The 17,140-nt window shown below is 43.9% G+C and overlaps 1 protein-coding gene across 4 annotated transcripts in view; it reads right to left on the bottom strand.

Moving 5' to 3' along the window:
- Window positions 1–1,944: 1,944 nt before the first annotated feature.
- The window catches only part of LOC106565466 (low-density lipoprotein receptor-related protein 1), a 179,971-nt gene continuing 164,775 nt past the window's right edge, over window positions 1,945–17,140 (bottom strand). For 2 of the 4 annotated variants that reach the window (XM_014132681.3, XM_082959228.1), the window contains exons 81-88: window positions 9,160–9,333; window positions 8,744–8,905; window positions 6,074–6,257; window positions 5,845–5,946; window positions 5,604–5,677; window positions 5,243–5,336; window positions 3,930–4,086; window positions 1,945–3,760 (exon numbers count right to left, since the gene is read on the bottom strand). In XM_014132681.3, the coding sequence (XP_013988156.1) occupies window positions 3,620–3,760; window positions 3,930–4,086; window positions 5,243–5,336; window positions 5,604–5,677; window positions 5,845–5,946; window positions 6,074–6,257; window positions 8,744–8,905; window positions 9,160–9,333 (1,088 nt within the window). In that variant the 3' untranslated portion in view covers window positions 1,945–3,619. The remainder of the gene's footprint in view (window positions 3,761–3,929; window positions 4,087–5,242; window positions 5,337–5,603; window positions 5,678–5,844; window positions 5,947–6,073; window positions 6,258–8,743; window positions 8,906–9,159; window positions 9,334–17,140) is intronic. The other 2 variants (XM_014132682.3, XM_014132684.3) reach the window with 1 other exon arrangement.

The raw sequence follows: 17,140 nt of genomic DNA, 5'->3' as shown, positions 1-17,140 counted from the left end.
TAACCTGCCATGTTAATTATCCTAAACTGCTATGCATTTCAGCGTCGAACCAATAATGGAGCGCTGATGTTACCCATCGCTGTTGATCCATCCACTCATTTTGCAACGCCCACTTTCAGACGCAGTTAACCATACTTGCACCAATACCGTGTTCACATGCTAATGGGAAGAGTCCGAAATGTTTGACGTGCTAACTGGTTGTAGATATACAGTTGAAGTCGTAAGTTTAGCCAAATACATGTCAACTCAGTTTCACAATTCCTGACCTTTAATCCTAGAAAAAGTTCCCTGTTTTAGGTCAGTTAGGATCACACCTTTATTTTAAGAATGTGAAATGTCAGAATAATAGAAGAGAGAATGATTTATTTCAGCTTTTCTTTCATCACATTCCCAGTGGGTCAGAAGGTTACATACACTCAATTAGTATTTGGTAGCATTGCCTTTAAATTGTTTAACTTGGGTCAAATGTTTTGGGTAGCCTCCCACAATAAGTGGGGGAATTTTGGCCCATTCCTCCTGACAGAGCTGGTGTAACAGTCAGGTTTTTAGGCCTCCTTGCTCGCACACGCTTTTTCAGTTCTGCCCACAAATTGTCTATAGGATTGACGTGATGGCCACTCCCATACCTTGACTTTGCTGTCCTTAGGCCATTTTGCTACAACTTTGGAAGTATGGTTGGGGTCATTGTCCATTTGGAAGACCCATTTGAGACCAAGCTTTAACTTCCGGACTGACGTCTTGAGATGTTGCTTCAAAATATCCACATCATTTTCCTCCCTCATGATGCCATCTATTTTGTGAAGTGCACCAGTCCCTCTTGCAGCAAAGCACCCCCACAACATGATGCTGCCACCCCCGTGCTTCACGGTTGGGATGGTGTTCTTCGGCTTGCAAGCGCCCCCCTTTTTCCTCCAAACATAACAATGGTTATTATGGCCAAACAGTTCTATTTTTGTTTCATCAGACCAGAGGACATTTCTCCAAAAAGTATGATCTTTGTCCCCATGTGCAGTTGCAAACCGTAGTCTGGCTTTTTTTATGGTGGTTTAGGAGCAGTGGCTTCTTCCGTGCTGAGCGGACTTTCAGGTTATGTCAATATAGGACTCGTTTTACTGTGGATATAGATACTTTTGTACCTGTTTCCTCCAGCATCTTCACAAGGTCCTTTGCTGTTGTTCTGGGATTGATTTGCACTTTTCGCACCGAAGTACGTTCATCTCTAGGAGACAGAACGCATCTCCTTCCTGAGCGGTATGACGGTTGCGTGGTCCCATGGTGTTTATACTTGCGTACCATTGTTGGTACAGATGAACGTGGTACCTTCAGGCGTTTGTAAATTGCTCCTAAGGATGAACCAGACTTGTGGAGGTCTACAATTTTTTTTCTTTCTGAGGTCTTGGCTGATTTCTTTTGATTTTCCCATGATGTCAAACAAAGAGGCACTGAGTTTGAAGGTAGGCCTTGAAATACATCCACAGGTACACCTCCAATTGACTCAATGATGTCAATTAGCCTATCAGAAGCTTCTAAAGCCTTGACATTTTCTGGAATTTTCTAAGCTGTTTAAATGCACAGTCAACTTAGTGTATGTAAACTTCTGACCTACTGAAATTGTGATACAGTGAATTATAAGTGAAATAATCTGTCTGTAAACAATTGTTGGAAAAATGATCCATGTCATGCACAAAGTAGATGTCCTAACCGACTTGCCAAAACCATAGTTTGTTAACAAGAAATTTGTGGAGTGGTTTAAAAACGAGTTTTAATGACTCCAACCTAAGTGTATGTAAACTTCTGACTTCAACTGTAGACGTGCTGCAATCAAACAGTTAGCAAATCAGACATTTCAGAGTTCTGACTAGCACAAACGCATAACAATGTTATGCCAGTCATGGCATCTTCTGATAGTAATTAGGTACTGAAAGAAGACAAAATCCAACTGACTGTTTTCTGTACAGGTCTTAATTTTATTTATAACAATCTTATTTATTCTGTAAAGTACTCCAGCAAAAATGTTAACATTATTTTTATTTTCTTTCCAGAAGAAAGTTTGAACCTCCATGCATTTTGTACTATAAAAGTGTAATTTTTCATTATAAAACAAGAACTAATCAAAAACAACTTAAATCCCAAAATGCATGTAAGATTTTGCAAAAATGTTCTTTAAGTAAAATGATTGTACTTCTCTCCTTTTAAAATAAAAATAAAAAATGCGACAGCATAAATCAAAAATAACACTTGCTGACAGGTAAGCAAAATAAGGATTTGTTATTCTAGTTACTTGAATGTGTTTTCTCACATGCATTAAAATATGGCTGATCACCTTCTGACAGAAGCAGCATTTTGGGACAGCGGCCGAGCTTAAAGACACGTCAGAGAGACCAAAACGGCGGCACCAGCAGCAGGGTACAGGAGACCAAGAGATGATCAGGAATGGCTAAAGGAAAAACAGGGAAATGCTATGCAAGCTATGCAAGTGAAAGGAATGAATGCACTTCAGAGGGAGCTGTTCCAAAACCATAAAAGCACAGATCTCAAGGTTAGAAGGATTCATCTATACAGTCTGACAGCCAGTCTCTAGGCCAGAAACCAAATGAAGAAATGCTGCAGGGGGGGGGGGGGGGGGGGGGGGGGAACACAGACCAAATGTTATCCCATCTCTTTTCTCTGTCACCACAGTCCACTGAAGGGGTGCAGACCGACGGGTGACGTTCTTCTCAGTAAAGGTGTCACACTGTCACAGTATCTCTTGTCCGTCCCTTCGTTAGAATGCTCTGACCTGCCGTGATATGGGCACGGGCACCTTCCCACCACATGGAAGCACTCACAAGCCTAGAATGTTGAACACATCTTCAACATCATCACCAGACATTAGTCAGTCACTCCTCAGTCGCTTCAACACTTTGATTAGGCTACTTTATCATCACAAGCCCTACACACCTTTAGAATATGCTAGAAACAAACATATATTGACCTGCGTTACATGTTACGGTATATACACCGCAAAACATTACATTTGTGCAAGGAAGAAAACAATTTCATGAAGATCGTTCTCTGAGAAAATAATATGGAAATACTGAAGTTGCCATCCGGTTTTGACATTTTACACATGCTGTACACAAATCGTGCTGTATTATTCCTGTCTTACGCACTCCCGCAGACAAAACTGTCATCAAGACAACATTGGTATCAACTTACAAAACTTTGAGTTAGCCTCCCCCCGCTCGAAGTCAACATGAACAGAGTTGGCACTGGTGACATGGAACAATGCTTTTTTCTCTATACAATTCATACAAAAATAAAAATTGTCCAATGATGATGTTTTAACTTCTAATTTTCTTTTTCCATTTCATTTTGCACAGAGGTAGTGGCTATTTAGGTAAAGGGGAAGGGACAAAAAGTAAATAAAAAATATCTTATAGAAAACGCTTTTGTTAATTTTTGACCAGAGGAATCGTAAAAGAACAAAATATAATACTGCAATCACATACAAAAGTAGTCCTTCATTTTTGTACATTTTATACAGTGTTCAGGCTTTTTTTATAGCTTTTTTTTCTTAATTTTAAAAGGCAAAAAGAGGGGTGTGTTTGGAATGGTACGCCCCGGGCTAATGGACATTCTATGCCAGCGGGTCCACCAGGGGCTCCTCATCCCCCCGTGACAGAAGCTCCTTCTTCTCATCCGTGCTGGCCAGGGAGTTGCGGCTATTGTGGGCTCCCATGTACAGGGTGGCGTACACTGGGTTTGTGAAGTTGGTGGGCTAGGAAGAGACCAGGGAGGACCATTAGATAAACTACATTCATCAGAGTAAGTGTGTTTGTATGTTGTCTCATTTGTGTCCAGGGTGTGTGTGTGTATGTGTGTGTGTGTTCGCGTGTACAGGTCTGTGTGACATGGTGTAAGTGTGTTTGTGGGCTTGCTTTTATTACCGTGTGTGTTACCTTGTCTGGGTCCAGTGTGAAGTCTGAGTCTAGAAGCTCCCCAACATCGTCGTCTGGCTCGCCCTCATAGATCTTGTATGCTGGGTTTCCTATCTCCACGTTCATGGCTCCGTTGGTCATCCTCTGGTGCTGGAAGCCCTTGGCCCTGCGGACACAGAGGTGAAAGGTCATGACCCCTGAGGTACAGACGGGTCCTGAGAACGTCCACACAGCGCGGGCAGCGACACGGCCACGTCACAGGGTCGGGGGGGGGGGGGGGGGGGGGGGTAGTGGCTGTCACATCACTGTGCATGGATCCAAAGCCACAGCACAGGCAACAATGCAAACCCAGCATTCACCTAGCTAGAATACACTAGACACACTGGTCCTGGAGAGGGGTGTGTAACAGTACCCTAAGTGGTACTACGGAATGCCTGTTTAACAGCTTGCTTGAAAAACATAAGCAAGGTCAAATCTATTGATGTCTTGAAAATCTATAGGCATTTTGGATAAAAATGTATGTTGTCAGTTTGGAGCATTAGCATATCGGGTCAAACCATGGACTTGAAGAATAGTAAATGCTGGATTTTTCATGTTGCATTTTCCAAATCCTGGTTTGGAACAATGCAGTCAGAGCGCCCCCTCAGTATGGTACATACAGTAGCACTCTACACAACAACATGATACAGTACAATACAGTATGATGGAGAACAGCATGGGTCACTCTGCACGCTGGGGCCATAGACTGATCTATTTCACAACCTCTTCAATAGATCACCACCTGTTTAATACCCCCTCTAGGACAGTATAGCGGGGAGGTTTGGAGAGAAGGACCAATCCTGAACAGGGATTCAGAACGGGAGAGGGAGGGGCAAGCTGAGCTAGAGCACTGCTCATTCACAGCGGAGAGAAAGAGAGTAGAGACACTGACCACAGGACTATACACTGCACAGCAAAAGAGACTGATGAAGGGAGAGATGAAAAGAGAGAGAAATGGACGGGATGCCATTTTGAATTGGGAGAGAGAGGATGGAAAGCGTAACCCTGGCAACCGTTACCGCGAGAGTCTGGCGCAGGATTTGCCCGGCCTGCCAGACCTGAGGGACAGAAGAGATGCAGTTACTCACAGTAGAGAGAGAACCAGAGATAGAAAGAGAGAGAAAAGGAGTGAACAGTAAAGACCAAGAGATAAAGGACAGGGAGGCTGAGAGTACAGAGACCATGAAGAAGACAGAGCTTGAGAGGGAGTTAAGTTAATGTCCCAGTGTTCCTCTTCTAGTGTATTGGAGTTGTGTAGTGTTGTTTAGTGTGGTGTTACTCACCCCCTCACCCTCTTCCTGTACCAGAACACCGCTCCTCCCACCAACAGAATCAACAACAGCAGTAGCAGCATTAGGACCACTATGGAGGCAGTACCTGCACACGGACACACAAACAGTATACATAGTTAGGCTGAGTCTGGCGACCGTTCTACACAGAACTGGCAACCCTGGAGGTCATTTTTGATGGTAGGAGACTTCAATTAGCGTCAAGTTGATGTGCAGCCAAAATAATATGTGTAAAATGTAGGAGCATCTCTTGCGTTTTAGCTTTGATGGCCAGCCGACATCTACGTTGGAGTAAAACTCACAAGCAAAAGTTACGCCTCTACTTTTTGCAATACCTTTCGAATAGTTTACTTACGTCCGCCAGACTCTGAGGAGTCGACACTAGAGGCCACCATCTGACAGCGATGCCCCACCCAGCCTGCAGAACACCTGGGGAGAGAGAGAGAGATGTAACGTCATAGCAACCAGAGATAACATTCTAGTGACTGAGTGCGAGTGTGAGAACGTGTGTGTGTGTGTGTGTGTGTGTGTGTGTGTGTGTGTGTGTGTGTGTGTGTGTGTGTGTGTGTGTGTGTGTGGGGGATATATACACTCACTTGCACTCTGGTAGGTGTGTGTGTGGGTTGACAGAGCACTGGCCATTAGCACAGTACTCATCACACGTGTAGCAGCTGGGCTGGACTCTTCCGTTGGTGCAGCTACAGGACACACAGGTAACAATAGGTTGGGACAGGTGTGTGGGTGGTGGGTGTGTGTTATGAATTGATGTGTGTTGGTGTCTGTTTCTGTCAATATCAGTTTCTCTGTGTGTGTGTGGACACTTACACGCAGGTGACCTCTCCTGTGGGCTGGAAGGAGTTGGTGGGGATACACTTGCCGTCGCGACAGTAGTGACACTTGTCCACCTCACAGGTGCTGCCGCTGTACTGGGGCAGACAGCGACACTGGTGCGCCCCGCTGGCACTTTGCAGACATGTGCCCCTGTTCAGACAGTGGCCCTCGCAGCTACCTACTCACACACAGGCATACAGAAGAGACAACTATCAGTCTGAGTATACTGAGCGCAAGGAGCCTTAAGGTAGATCTCAAAAGAGTACCAAGCAGTTAACATTTTGTAGAAAGCACCATGTAACGTGCCATAGTGTTATACTGCCAGCCTGTGACAGTACAGACAGAGACAGACTTTATTTGAGTTCATTACGATCCACATTATAGAAATACATTCATGTAATTTAGCAGACGCTATTATCCAGCGTGACTCACAGTTAGTGCATTTATCTTAAGGTAGCTAGGTGAGACAACCACATATCACAGTCAGTAGTAGCTATTTTTCCGTCAATTTGTTGAAAGATTTTTTAAGCATTCTTATGTTTATAAATGTGAATTTTACCAGCAGTGGTATGTTTCCATCAAACTGTCTTCTTGCGAATAAAAGGCTGTGCATAATGACGTAGATAGCGGACACAAAAAGCACTGCCGTATAACTTTTTGATTGATGAAATAAAAAACATAAGTTCTAGGAGTTTGTGTTAAGATCCTGCCGACAACGCCACCTGTTCGGTTCTGTTAGAGTAAGAACACGACGGACACTGTGAAAGCTCGAACCATGTCTTGGTCTAAGAATAAACTTGGTTTAAGCTTTCACAGTGTCCGTCGAGTTCTTTCTCTCATAATAGAACCTAACAAATGGAAAGGCGCAGCAAGCTTATCACCATGCACTTTAAATCCCTCTGAAGTTTATCATAACCCATAGCATATGTAGCTTAGCCTAATAAACTGCATGCTTTTCCAAGTCGTAGTGGGAGGACCACACAACATAGCATTGCGTGACTGCCAATTTAGCTCAACATGATGGATATTCTATCAAAAATGGTGCAATAAATTGTTGCCACTGCAATTTGTTGCATATGGTAACCTAATCACCGACAAAAAAAATATCCACCCTTGTCTAGCGTATTTTGTTATGTGGACAATTTGACAGTGATGGGTTCTGACTTATAAACTTGAAATATCCTTGTTCATGTCACTGAGGGAGAGAGGGGAATGCCGAACGTTTACATTCTGTCAGAACATGTTATTGTTAGACATCTGGGATCCTTGGGAAAGGAGAAGGGCCACAGTCTGGTACAAGTCAACAGGACAGCCGTGAGTTGGGGAGGAGTGAGGAATTTGGGCCGAGGTCAGTTCAGATGAAGTGAGAAAGAGCCGGCATCACTAAAGTCCTGTCTAGCAACAGAGATGTTTTGGCTGTCCAGATGTGTAAGGAGGAGACTGAGCATAGGAGAAAGGTTTAAATACCAGTGCTTGTGTAAATATGTTATCTTATGCGGCTGTGTGACCCAGTGGGTGAATAAACTTACCGTAATTTCCGGACTATAAGCCGCAACTTTTTTCCCAGGCTTTGAACCTCGTGGCTTAAACAATGACGCAGCTAATATATGGATTTTTCCCGCTTTCATTTTTTTTCTCTCCAAAAAACACATTCTGTGACGTGCTCAGTTTTTTGGCGGCATGAAGCTTTCATTAGGCCAATGAAATTGCCGAATGGGTTAAGGTCAAACAACTTTTTTGTTTACTGTTTAGATTAAATCGAGCGCTCTCAAACTTCCCATCATTCTGATTACGGTAGTCATTTTGTCACCCTCATCATGGCAAAGACACGGAGAAATGCATATGATGCAGCTTTCAAGTTGAAGGCGATTGATCTGGCTGTTGGAAAAGGAAATAGAGCTGCTGCACGGGAGCTTGGTCTTAATGAGTCGATGATAAGACGTTGGAAACAGCAGCGTGAGGAATTGACTCAGTGCAAAAAGACAACTAAAGCTTAAAGCTAATTTTTTATTACAAGCCGTGTTTCGTTAAAGCCTGTGTAAAGTTCATTTGTTTCAATGTACCGGTAGGCACCTGCGGCTTATAGACATGTGCGGCTTATTTATGTTCAAAATAATATTTCTTTTTTAATTCAGTGGGTGCGGCTTATATTCAGGTGTGCTCAATAGTCCGGAAATTACGGTAGTTTGAGCTTTACTAGTCTTCCGGAAGTTTTTTTTATTTATAATCTAACATCAGGCCGGTCGTGAGTTCTTTATCCGACAGGTACTTTACTCACATAAAAATGGTTGGATGGAAACCTGCTTATAGTAAGTAAACCTTTTCCTCAATAAAGCAGGTATCAGCAACGTCAGTGCTAGTAAGAAAGGACAAGTGTTAGTGCAAGAAAGTACAACAGTAGGGTCTTAGGTTGTTCTCCTCCCCTTATTCCAGGTGGGGTAGGGGTGTGCTGTGGGATTATTGAAGATACTTTTTGAAGAGGTAGGTCACATGACTCAGTACAGAACATTTATAGACGAAAACAACAAGGCAATACTACGTTAAATAAAAAATAAGATAAGACGGGGCAGACCAACAGAAAGACAGACAGCGAGACGGACAGACAGCGAGACGGACAGACAGCGAGACGGACAGACAGCGAGACGGACAGACAGCGAGACTCACGGTACTGGCACTGGTCCCCCAGGAAGTCAGCAGGGCAGCGGCATGTGGGCTGGTTGCCAGCGCTGACCGTGCAATTCCCTTCGTTCTGACAGTAGTTCTTACAGGTTTGGAGGTTACAGTTAGGACCAGTGAACCCTGTCAGACAGCGACACGTAGGGGAGCCTGGGGAGGGAGGGAGGGAGAGACAAGACAGACATGGTCCGACAGAGGATAGACAGGAAGAGGAGAGAGAAACTCAGGAGACTTGACCTCTAACATCAGACTAACATTAGGACTGCTCATTAAGGGTAAAATCCTTGACTCAATACACGGCTGTCTAGTTGTATTATTTGTCTATATGTCTCACTGTTCCTGGTTTAATGTTCTATTCTGACTCCTCTCAGACAGCGCGCCCTCCTGTCGGGGTAGTGTATTACCTGTAGGAGAGGCCGTGCAGGTGCCTCCATTCTGGCAGTAGTCCCTGCACTGGTCCACCTCACACTTGTCTCCTCCGAAGTTGGGCTGGCAGCGACACTTGGGCTGCTTCCTGGCGTTGAGGAAACAACTGCCTCCGTTCAGACACTGGACGTTACACGTACCACTGGGAGGAGCTGGGGGAGGAGAGAAGGGGTGAGTGTGAAGAATTACAGGTAGGGATTAGTGTGGATGTGTGTTTAATGTTTCTGTCATAATTTTGAGTTTTATGTGAGCTAAAAATGACTTTTATACCCACTGCGGATTGTTACACAAGCAGACTATAAGACTAACTTTGTGATCGCAACGCTACTTCTGCAATACGGTGTGTTTGGAAGACACACACGTTGGACGTCAAGCGGAGACCACAACAGGGTTACAAACATGCGAGCGAGCACCACGGAGCCGGTGTACTCGAGGGAAACTAATGTCCCTGCGCTCATTAGTACCACCAACAACGACGAGACCCCGGATTACTACCACATCCCGATGGAGTTACGGGTGAGGAGAAAACAGGGAAGACGAGGGGAGACTACGCCAGCGGCTGTGCGCGAGACCTGCTCTCTCGTCTGTGATGCTGGCTAATCTACCTTCGATTGGCACCAAAGGTACTGTTGGAGTACAGAGACTCTTCTGTCATGTGTTACATCGAAACATGGCAGCATCCTATATCGGCCTCTCCAACTGTAAATCGAGGGGTTTACACTTGAGGTCCGGTAGGACTGAACATTCAGGCAAGAGTAAAGGGAGCACGGTTTGTATGTACATAAATGACCGGCAGGTGCCAGCAATTTACTATTGAGGATCAAATATTTACCAGTGATGTGGAGGCTCTGTGCCTTACTCTTAGACCATTATATCTCCCACGGGAGTTTGGCTGTGCGACACTGTGTGTTGCATACATCCCTCCTAGTGGCAAAAACAGCAAAAGCAGCTAGCACCATCTCAGACTGTGTTCATATTCGCCAGCAAAAACACTCAGATGCAAGTCATATACTGGGAGACCTCAACCAGTGTAGCCTTGAGTGGGCAATGCCAGGCTTCTCTCAAATCGTCTAAGGCAACACCAGGATCTGGAATATCCTGGACAAGTGCTATGTCAACATCAAAGACTGCTACACCACCCACATCAAACCACTGATCTCCAACTCTGACCACAACGCTGTCCAGATCATCTCTGTCTACAACACTAGGGCTGTTGCAGTGACCATATTACCACCACACCGGCAGTCACGAGTCATGATCGAAGTAAAATTCCACGTGACCACTGAGTCACGGTAATCTCCTTTTATGCACTCTGGACATGCGTTATTAGTAACCAACTCACTAACGATCATCAGGTTGCTAATGGCCTGGTACTCAGGGCTCTATTGTCCCTCTAACCACTCTGACATCAATGCAAATGCAATGGAAAATCAAATCAAACACTTATCAAAGCAGTATTTTTAAATACTTTTAAAACTCACCTCACTGTGATTGACCAATTTGAAGAAAGAAGTTAAAAAAATAGGTTGAAACTGGGTGGAAAGCATGGCGTTTGTGGATATTGTTTCAAAGCCTAACAACTAAATGGGCAGCATTTTCTAACATGATGATTCATTCAAAACACTTATATGCATATTAGAGTTTATGTATAAGCATAGGCCTATATACGAACCCAAGCCCGAAAAAACCAATCAGAATTCAAATAATGATTCTGCCGTTATACAATACATAGCCTACCGCATATTACACTTGTTTTAAAATATATATTTGGTACATAATTGTTCTAGCCTAAACTGAACAAATTCAGATTTAGCCTACAATTATAGTGAATTTATTTTTGAATAGCCTAGTAATAGGGCATTTAAAAAAAAATCATTTCATAATTAATAGACTGACATTACCTTAAGCTACAGAAGATAACTATTGATGTTCCCGAACAGATTTAATTTATTTCCAAATTAAGCACAGGGTAGCTACAGTAACAGGGTTGGAGAGTCCTGAGTGGGATATCATCTGTGGCGCAGGGAAATTACAGGAGTAGCCTACCCAACATGAGTGAAAAACGTACCGGTGGGTAAGTGGCCCTCATTCGCTATTCCAGTGCATATGGACGACATGTATTTTTTGTTTTGCCCTTGTTCTTGCCCATTTGATAATGGGCCATTCTAAATTGAAACTAATTTAACATACTAGTAAAGACAATATTTAATTGAGAATAGTCTGATGGCCCTTAAGAAAAAAAAAAATGCAGTCAGAGTGCAGTATAACTGCAGCTAGAGTTCAGTATATCTGCAGTTTTTCTTCAATTACTGCGTCCAAAATACAGCAGTCGACTGCAATTACTGCAGTTTCAAAACTGAAATCTCTTTTTGTGAGGGGGTTAAAATATGAGCACTTGATGAGACAACTTGTGCGGCCTGAGGCAAGGAACATAGTCGCAAAAAAAAGCTTGCGCTTTCTCAAATCATCAATAGCCTAAAGTCGCATCATGCAGCCAATATATCTTTTGATTTCTAATGGCATTCTAAGGTTTGTAGAGCTGCCAAATAACTAAATCTAGTGTTTCAAAAAATCACTTTTACACTCAACATAGCCACTTCATATGCATGCACTCTCACTCCGGAATGGGAAGAATATCATTCAATTTTATTCAATTAGTCCAATTATATTCTTCGTACTATAAAATCATATAATATAAAAAAATTGCACAGGACTTAAGTGTACAGTTCATTCAGAAAGTATTCTGACCTCTCGACTTTACAAAATGTTGTTAAGTTACAGCCTTATTAAAAAATGTATTCAATTTACACACAATACCCCATAATGACAAAGCAAAAACAAGTTTAGGAATGTATGCAAATGTATATTTAAAAAAAAATATATATATCACATTGACATAAGTATTCAGACCCTTTACTCAGTACTTTGTTGAAGCACCGTTGGCAGCAATTACAGCCTCGAGTCTTCTTGGGTATGACGCTACAAGCTTGGAACAACTGTATTTGGGGAGTTTCTCCCATTCTTCTCTGCAGATCCTCTCAAGCTCTGTCAGGTTGGATGGGGAGCGTCGCTGCACAGCTTTTTTCAGGTCTCTCCAGAGATGTTCCATCGGGTTCAAGTCCGGGCTCTGGCTGGACATTCAGAGACTTGTCCCGAAGCCACTCCTGCGTTTTCTTGGCTGTGCGCTTAGGGTAGTTCTCCTGTTGAATGGTGAACCTTCGCCCCAGTCTGAGGTCCTGAGCGCTCTAGAGCAGGTTTTCATCAAGGATCTCTCTGTACTTTGCTCCGTTCATCTTTTCCTAGATCTTAACTAATCTCCCAGTCCCTGCCGCTGAAAAACATCCACACAGCATGATGCTGCCACCATGCTTCACTGTAGAGATGGTGCCAGGTTTCCTCCAGACGTGACCCTTGGCATTCAAGCCAAAGAGTTCAATCTTAGCTTCATCAGACCACAGAATCTTGTTTCTCATGGTTTGCGAGTCCTTTAGTTGCCTTTTGGCAAACTCCAAGCAGGTTGCTGTGTGCCTTTTACTGAAGAGTGTCTTCCATCTGGACACTTTACCATAAAGGCCTGATTGGTGGAGTGCTGCAGACATAGTTGTCCTACTGGAAGGTTCTCCCATCTCCCCAAAGGAACTCTGGAGCTCTTTCAGAGTGACCATCGGGTTCTTGGTCACCTCCCTGACCAAGGCCCTTCTCCCCCGATTGTTCAGTTTGGCCAGGCAGCCAGCTTTAGGAAGAGTCTTGGTGCTTCCAAACTTCTTCCATTTAAGAATGATTGAGGCCACTGTGTTCTTGGGGACCTTCATCGCTGCAGAAATGTTTTGGTACCCTTCCCCAGAAATGTGCCTCGACACAATCAAGATACAAGATAGAACTGCCAAAGGGGGCGGTGTTGCAATCTACTGCAGAGATAGCCTGCAGAGTTCTGTCTTACTATCCAGGTCTGTACCCAAACAATTCGAGCTTCTACTTTTAAAAATCCACCTTTCCAGAAACAAGTCTCTCACCGTTGCCGCTTGCTATAGACCACCCTCTGCCCCCAGCTGTGCCTTGGACACCATGTGAATTGATTGCCCCCCCATCTATCTTCAGAGCTCGTGCTACTAGGTGACCTAAACTGGGACATGCTTAACACCCCGGCCATCCTACATTCTAAGCTTGATGCCCTCAATCTCACACAAATTATCAATGAACCCACCAGGTACAACCCCAAATCCGTAAACACGGGCACCCTCATAGATATCATCCTAACCAACTTGCCCTCCAAATACACCTCTGCTGTTTTCAACCAAGATCTCAGCGATCACTGCCTCATTGCCTGCGTCCATAATGGGTCTGCGGTCAAACGACCACCCCTCATCACTGTTAAACGCTCCCTAAAACATTTCAGCGAGCAGGCCTTTCTAATCGACCTGGCCGGGGTATCCTGGAATGACATTGAACTCATCCCGTCAGTAGAGGATGCCTGGTTATTCTTTAAAAGTGCCTTCCTCACCATCTTAATTAAGGAACAGATATAGCCCTTGGTTCACTCCAGACCTGACTTCCCTTAACCAGCAAAAAAACATCCTGTGGCGTTCTGCATTAGCATCGAATAGCCCCCATGATATGCAACTTTTCAGGGAAGTTAGGAACCAATATACACAGGCAGTTAGGAAAGCTAAGGTTAGCTTTTTCAAGCAGAAATGTGCATCCTGTAGCACAAACTCAACAAAGTTCTGGCACACTAAAGTCCATGGAGAATAAGAGCACCTCCTCCCAGCTGCCCACTGCACTGAGGCTAGGAAACACTGTCACCACCGATAAATCCACTATAATTGAGAATTTCAATAAGCATTTTTCTACGGCTGGCCATGCTTTCCACCTGGCTACCCCTACCCCGATCAACAGCCCTCCACCCCCCACAGCAACTCTCCCAAGCCTCCACCATTTCTCCTTCACCCAAATCCAGATAGCTGATGTTCTGAAAGAGCTGCAAAATCTGGACCCCTACAAATCAGCTGGGCTAGACAATCTGGACCCTCTCTTTCTAAAATTATCTGCCGAAATTGTTGCAACCCCTATTACTAGCCTGTTTAACCTCTCTTTCGTATTGTCTGGAAAGCTGACATGGTCATCCCCCTCTTCGAAGGGGGAGACACTCTAGACCCAAACTGCTACAGACCTATATCTATCCTACCCTGCCTTTCTAAAAGCCATGTTAACAAACAGATTACCGACCATTTCGAATCCCACCGTACCTTCTCCGCTATGCAATCTGGTTTCAGAGCTGGTCATGGGTGCACCTCAGCCACGCTCAAGGTCCTAAACGATATCATAACCGCCATCGATAAGAGACAATACTGTGCAGCCGTATTCATCGACGTGGCCAAGGCTTTCGACTCTGTCAATCACCACATTCTTATCGGCAGACTCAACAGCCTTGGTTTCTCAGATGATTGCCTCGCCTGGTTCACCAACTACTTCTCTGATAGAGTTCAGTGTGTCAAATCGGAGGGCCTGTTGTCCGGACCTCTGGCAGTCTCTACAGGGGTGCTACAGGATTCAATTCTCGGGCCGACTCTCTTCTCTGTATACATCAATGATGTATACTCTTGCTGCTGGTGATTCTCTGATCCACCTCTACGCAGACGACACCATTCTGTATACCTCTGGCCCTTCTTTGGACACTGTTAACTAACCTCCAGACGAGCTTCAATGCCATACAACTCTCCTTCCGTGGTCTCCAACTGCTCTTAAATGCAAGTAAAACTAAATGCATGCTCTTCAACCGATCGCTGCCTGCATCTGCCCGCCCGTCCAGCAGTACTACTCTTGACAGTTATGACTTAGAATATGTGGACAACTACAAATACTTAAGTGTCTGGTTAGACTGTAAACTCTCCTTCCAGATTCGCATTAAGCATCTCCAATCCAAAATTATATCTAGAATCGGCTTCCTATTTCGCAACAAAGCATCCTTCACTCTTGCTGCCAAACACACCCTCGTAAAACTGACCATCCTACCGATCCTCGACGATGTCATTTACAAAATAGACTCAACAAATTGGATGCAGTCTATCCCAGTGCCATCCGTTTTGTCACCAAAGCCCAATATACTACCCACCACTGTGACCTGTACGCTCTCGTTGGCTGGCCCTCGCTTCATACTCATCGCCAAACCCACTGGCTCCAGGTCATCTACAAGTCTCTGCTAGGTAAAGCCCCGCCTTATCTCAGCTCACTGGTCACCATAGCAACACCCACCCATAGCACGCGCTCCAGCAGGTATATCTCACTGGTCACCCCCAAAGCCAATTCTTCCTTTGGCCGCCTCTCCTTCCAGTTCTCTGCTGCCAATGACTGGAACGAACTGCAAAAAACACTGAGGCTGGAGACTCATATCTCCCTCACTAGCTTTAAGCACCAGCTGTCAGAGCAGCTCACAGATCACTGCACATGTACATAGCCTATCTGTAAATAGGCCATCCTACTACCTCATCCCCATACTGTATTTATTTATTTATCTTGCTCCTTTGCACCCCAGTATCTCTACTTGCACATCTACCATTCCAGTGTTTAATTGCTATATTGTAATTACTTTGCCACCATGGCCTATTTATTGCCTTTACCTCCCTTATCCTACCTCATTTGCACATGCTGTATATAGACTTGTTCTACTGTATTATTGACTATGTTTGTTTATTCCATGTGTAACTCTGTGTTTTTGTACGTGTCGAACTGCTTTGCTTTATCTTGGCCAGGTCGCAGTTGCAAATGAGAACTTGTTCTCAACTAGCCTACCTGGTTAAATAAAGGTGAAATAAAATACATTTTCAAAATCCTGTCTCGGAGCGCTACGGACAATTCCTTCGACTTCATGGCTTGGTTTTTGCTCTGACATGCACTGTTAACTGTGGGACCTTATATAGACAGGTGTGTGCCTTTCCAAATAATGTCCAATCAATTGAATTTACCACAGGTGAACTCCAATCTAGTTGTAGAAACATCTTAAGGATGATCAATGGAAACAGGATGCACCTGAGCTCAATTTCGAGTCTCATAGCAAAGGGTCTGAATACATGTAAATAAGCTATTTCATTTTTAATACATTTTCTAAAATTTATAAAAACCTGTTTTCACTTTGTCATTATGGGGTATTGTGTGTAGATTGATGAGGGAAAAAATGAGTGAATTCATTTTAGAATAAAGCTGTAACGTAACAAAATGCACCACTATATAAGACAAAGCTAAAGAAAACCAGACTGGTGAGAAAGACAGTCAGAGCGTGGTCAGATGACAGCACAGAGACTCTTAAAGGCTGTTTCCTCTACACTGACTGGGAGGTGTTCCAGCATGATAGTGTTGCTTCTAGCTTGAAATATACTTATTCATGTTACCATACCAGAACTTATTGATTACTTTACATGTATAAGGAATGTATATGTTAGGGTCAATGAAGGGTACAGAGGAACTTTGTGTGTGGAAAGTTACAGAGTGACAAGGGGAAGTGTAGAAAGTTCATATACTGTTCAAACATGTTATTGTTCAAGATCAATGTTCCTAAAGAGAGAGGCAAAGGGAAACAGTCTAGTTTGCCTGATAAGGCAGGCCAGCTGCGGAACTAGGGAGGAGCAACGCACTTGGCTCAGGTCAAGTCAAAAGATAAAGTGAGAAAAATAACCTCTGGGGAGGGGGCCAGAGGTTAATTAAGTTCCTGCCTAGCAACAGTGATGTATTGGCTGTCTAGATGTGTAAGGAGTTGACCCCGCCTAGTAGGAGGTTAGAAATATATGTGTTTTGTCTTTACAGCTGTATGACCCATTGGGTGAATAAACTTGGTTAGAGCTTTTCCTAGTATTCCATTTAAGTTTGGACCCTGTTTGTTCAGAAGCTAACAATAGTATAAATAACACAACCACCATAAATACAGACTATATTACCTTCTTTGTAGAGACCGTAATACCCACTAAG

Source organism: Salmo salar, chromosome 12 (genome assembly GCF_965601325.2).
Source record: "Salmo salar chromosome 12, fSalSal1, whole genome shotgun sequence".
Lineage (NCBI taxonomy): Eukaryota > Metazoa > Chordata > Actinopteri > Salmoniformes > Salmonidae > Salmo > Salmo salar.
The sequence above is the reverse complement of the archived record's forward strand: the minus strand, read 5'-3'. Positions and strand labels throughout refer to the sequence as shown.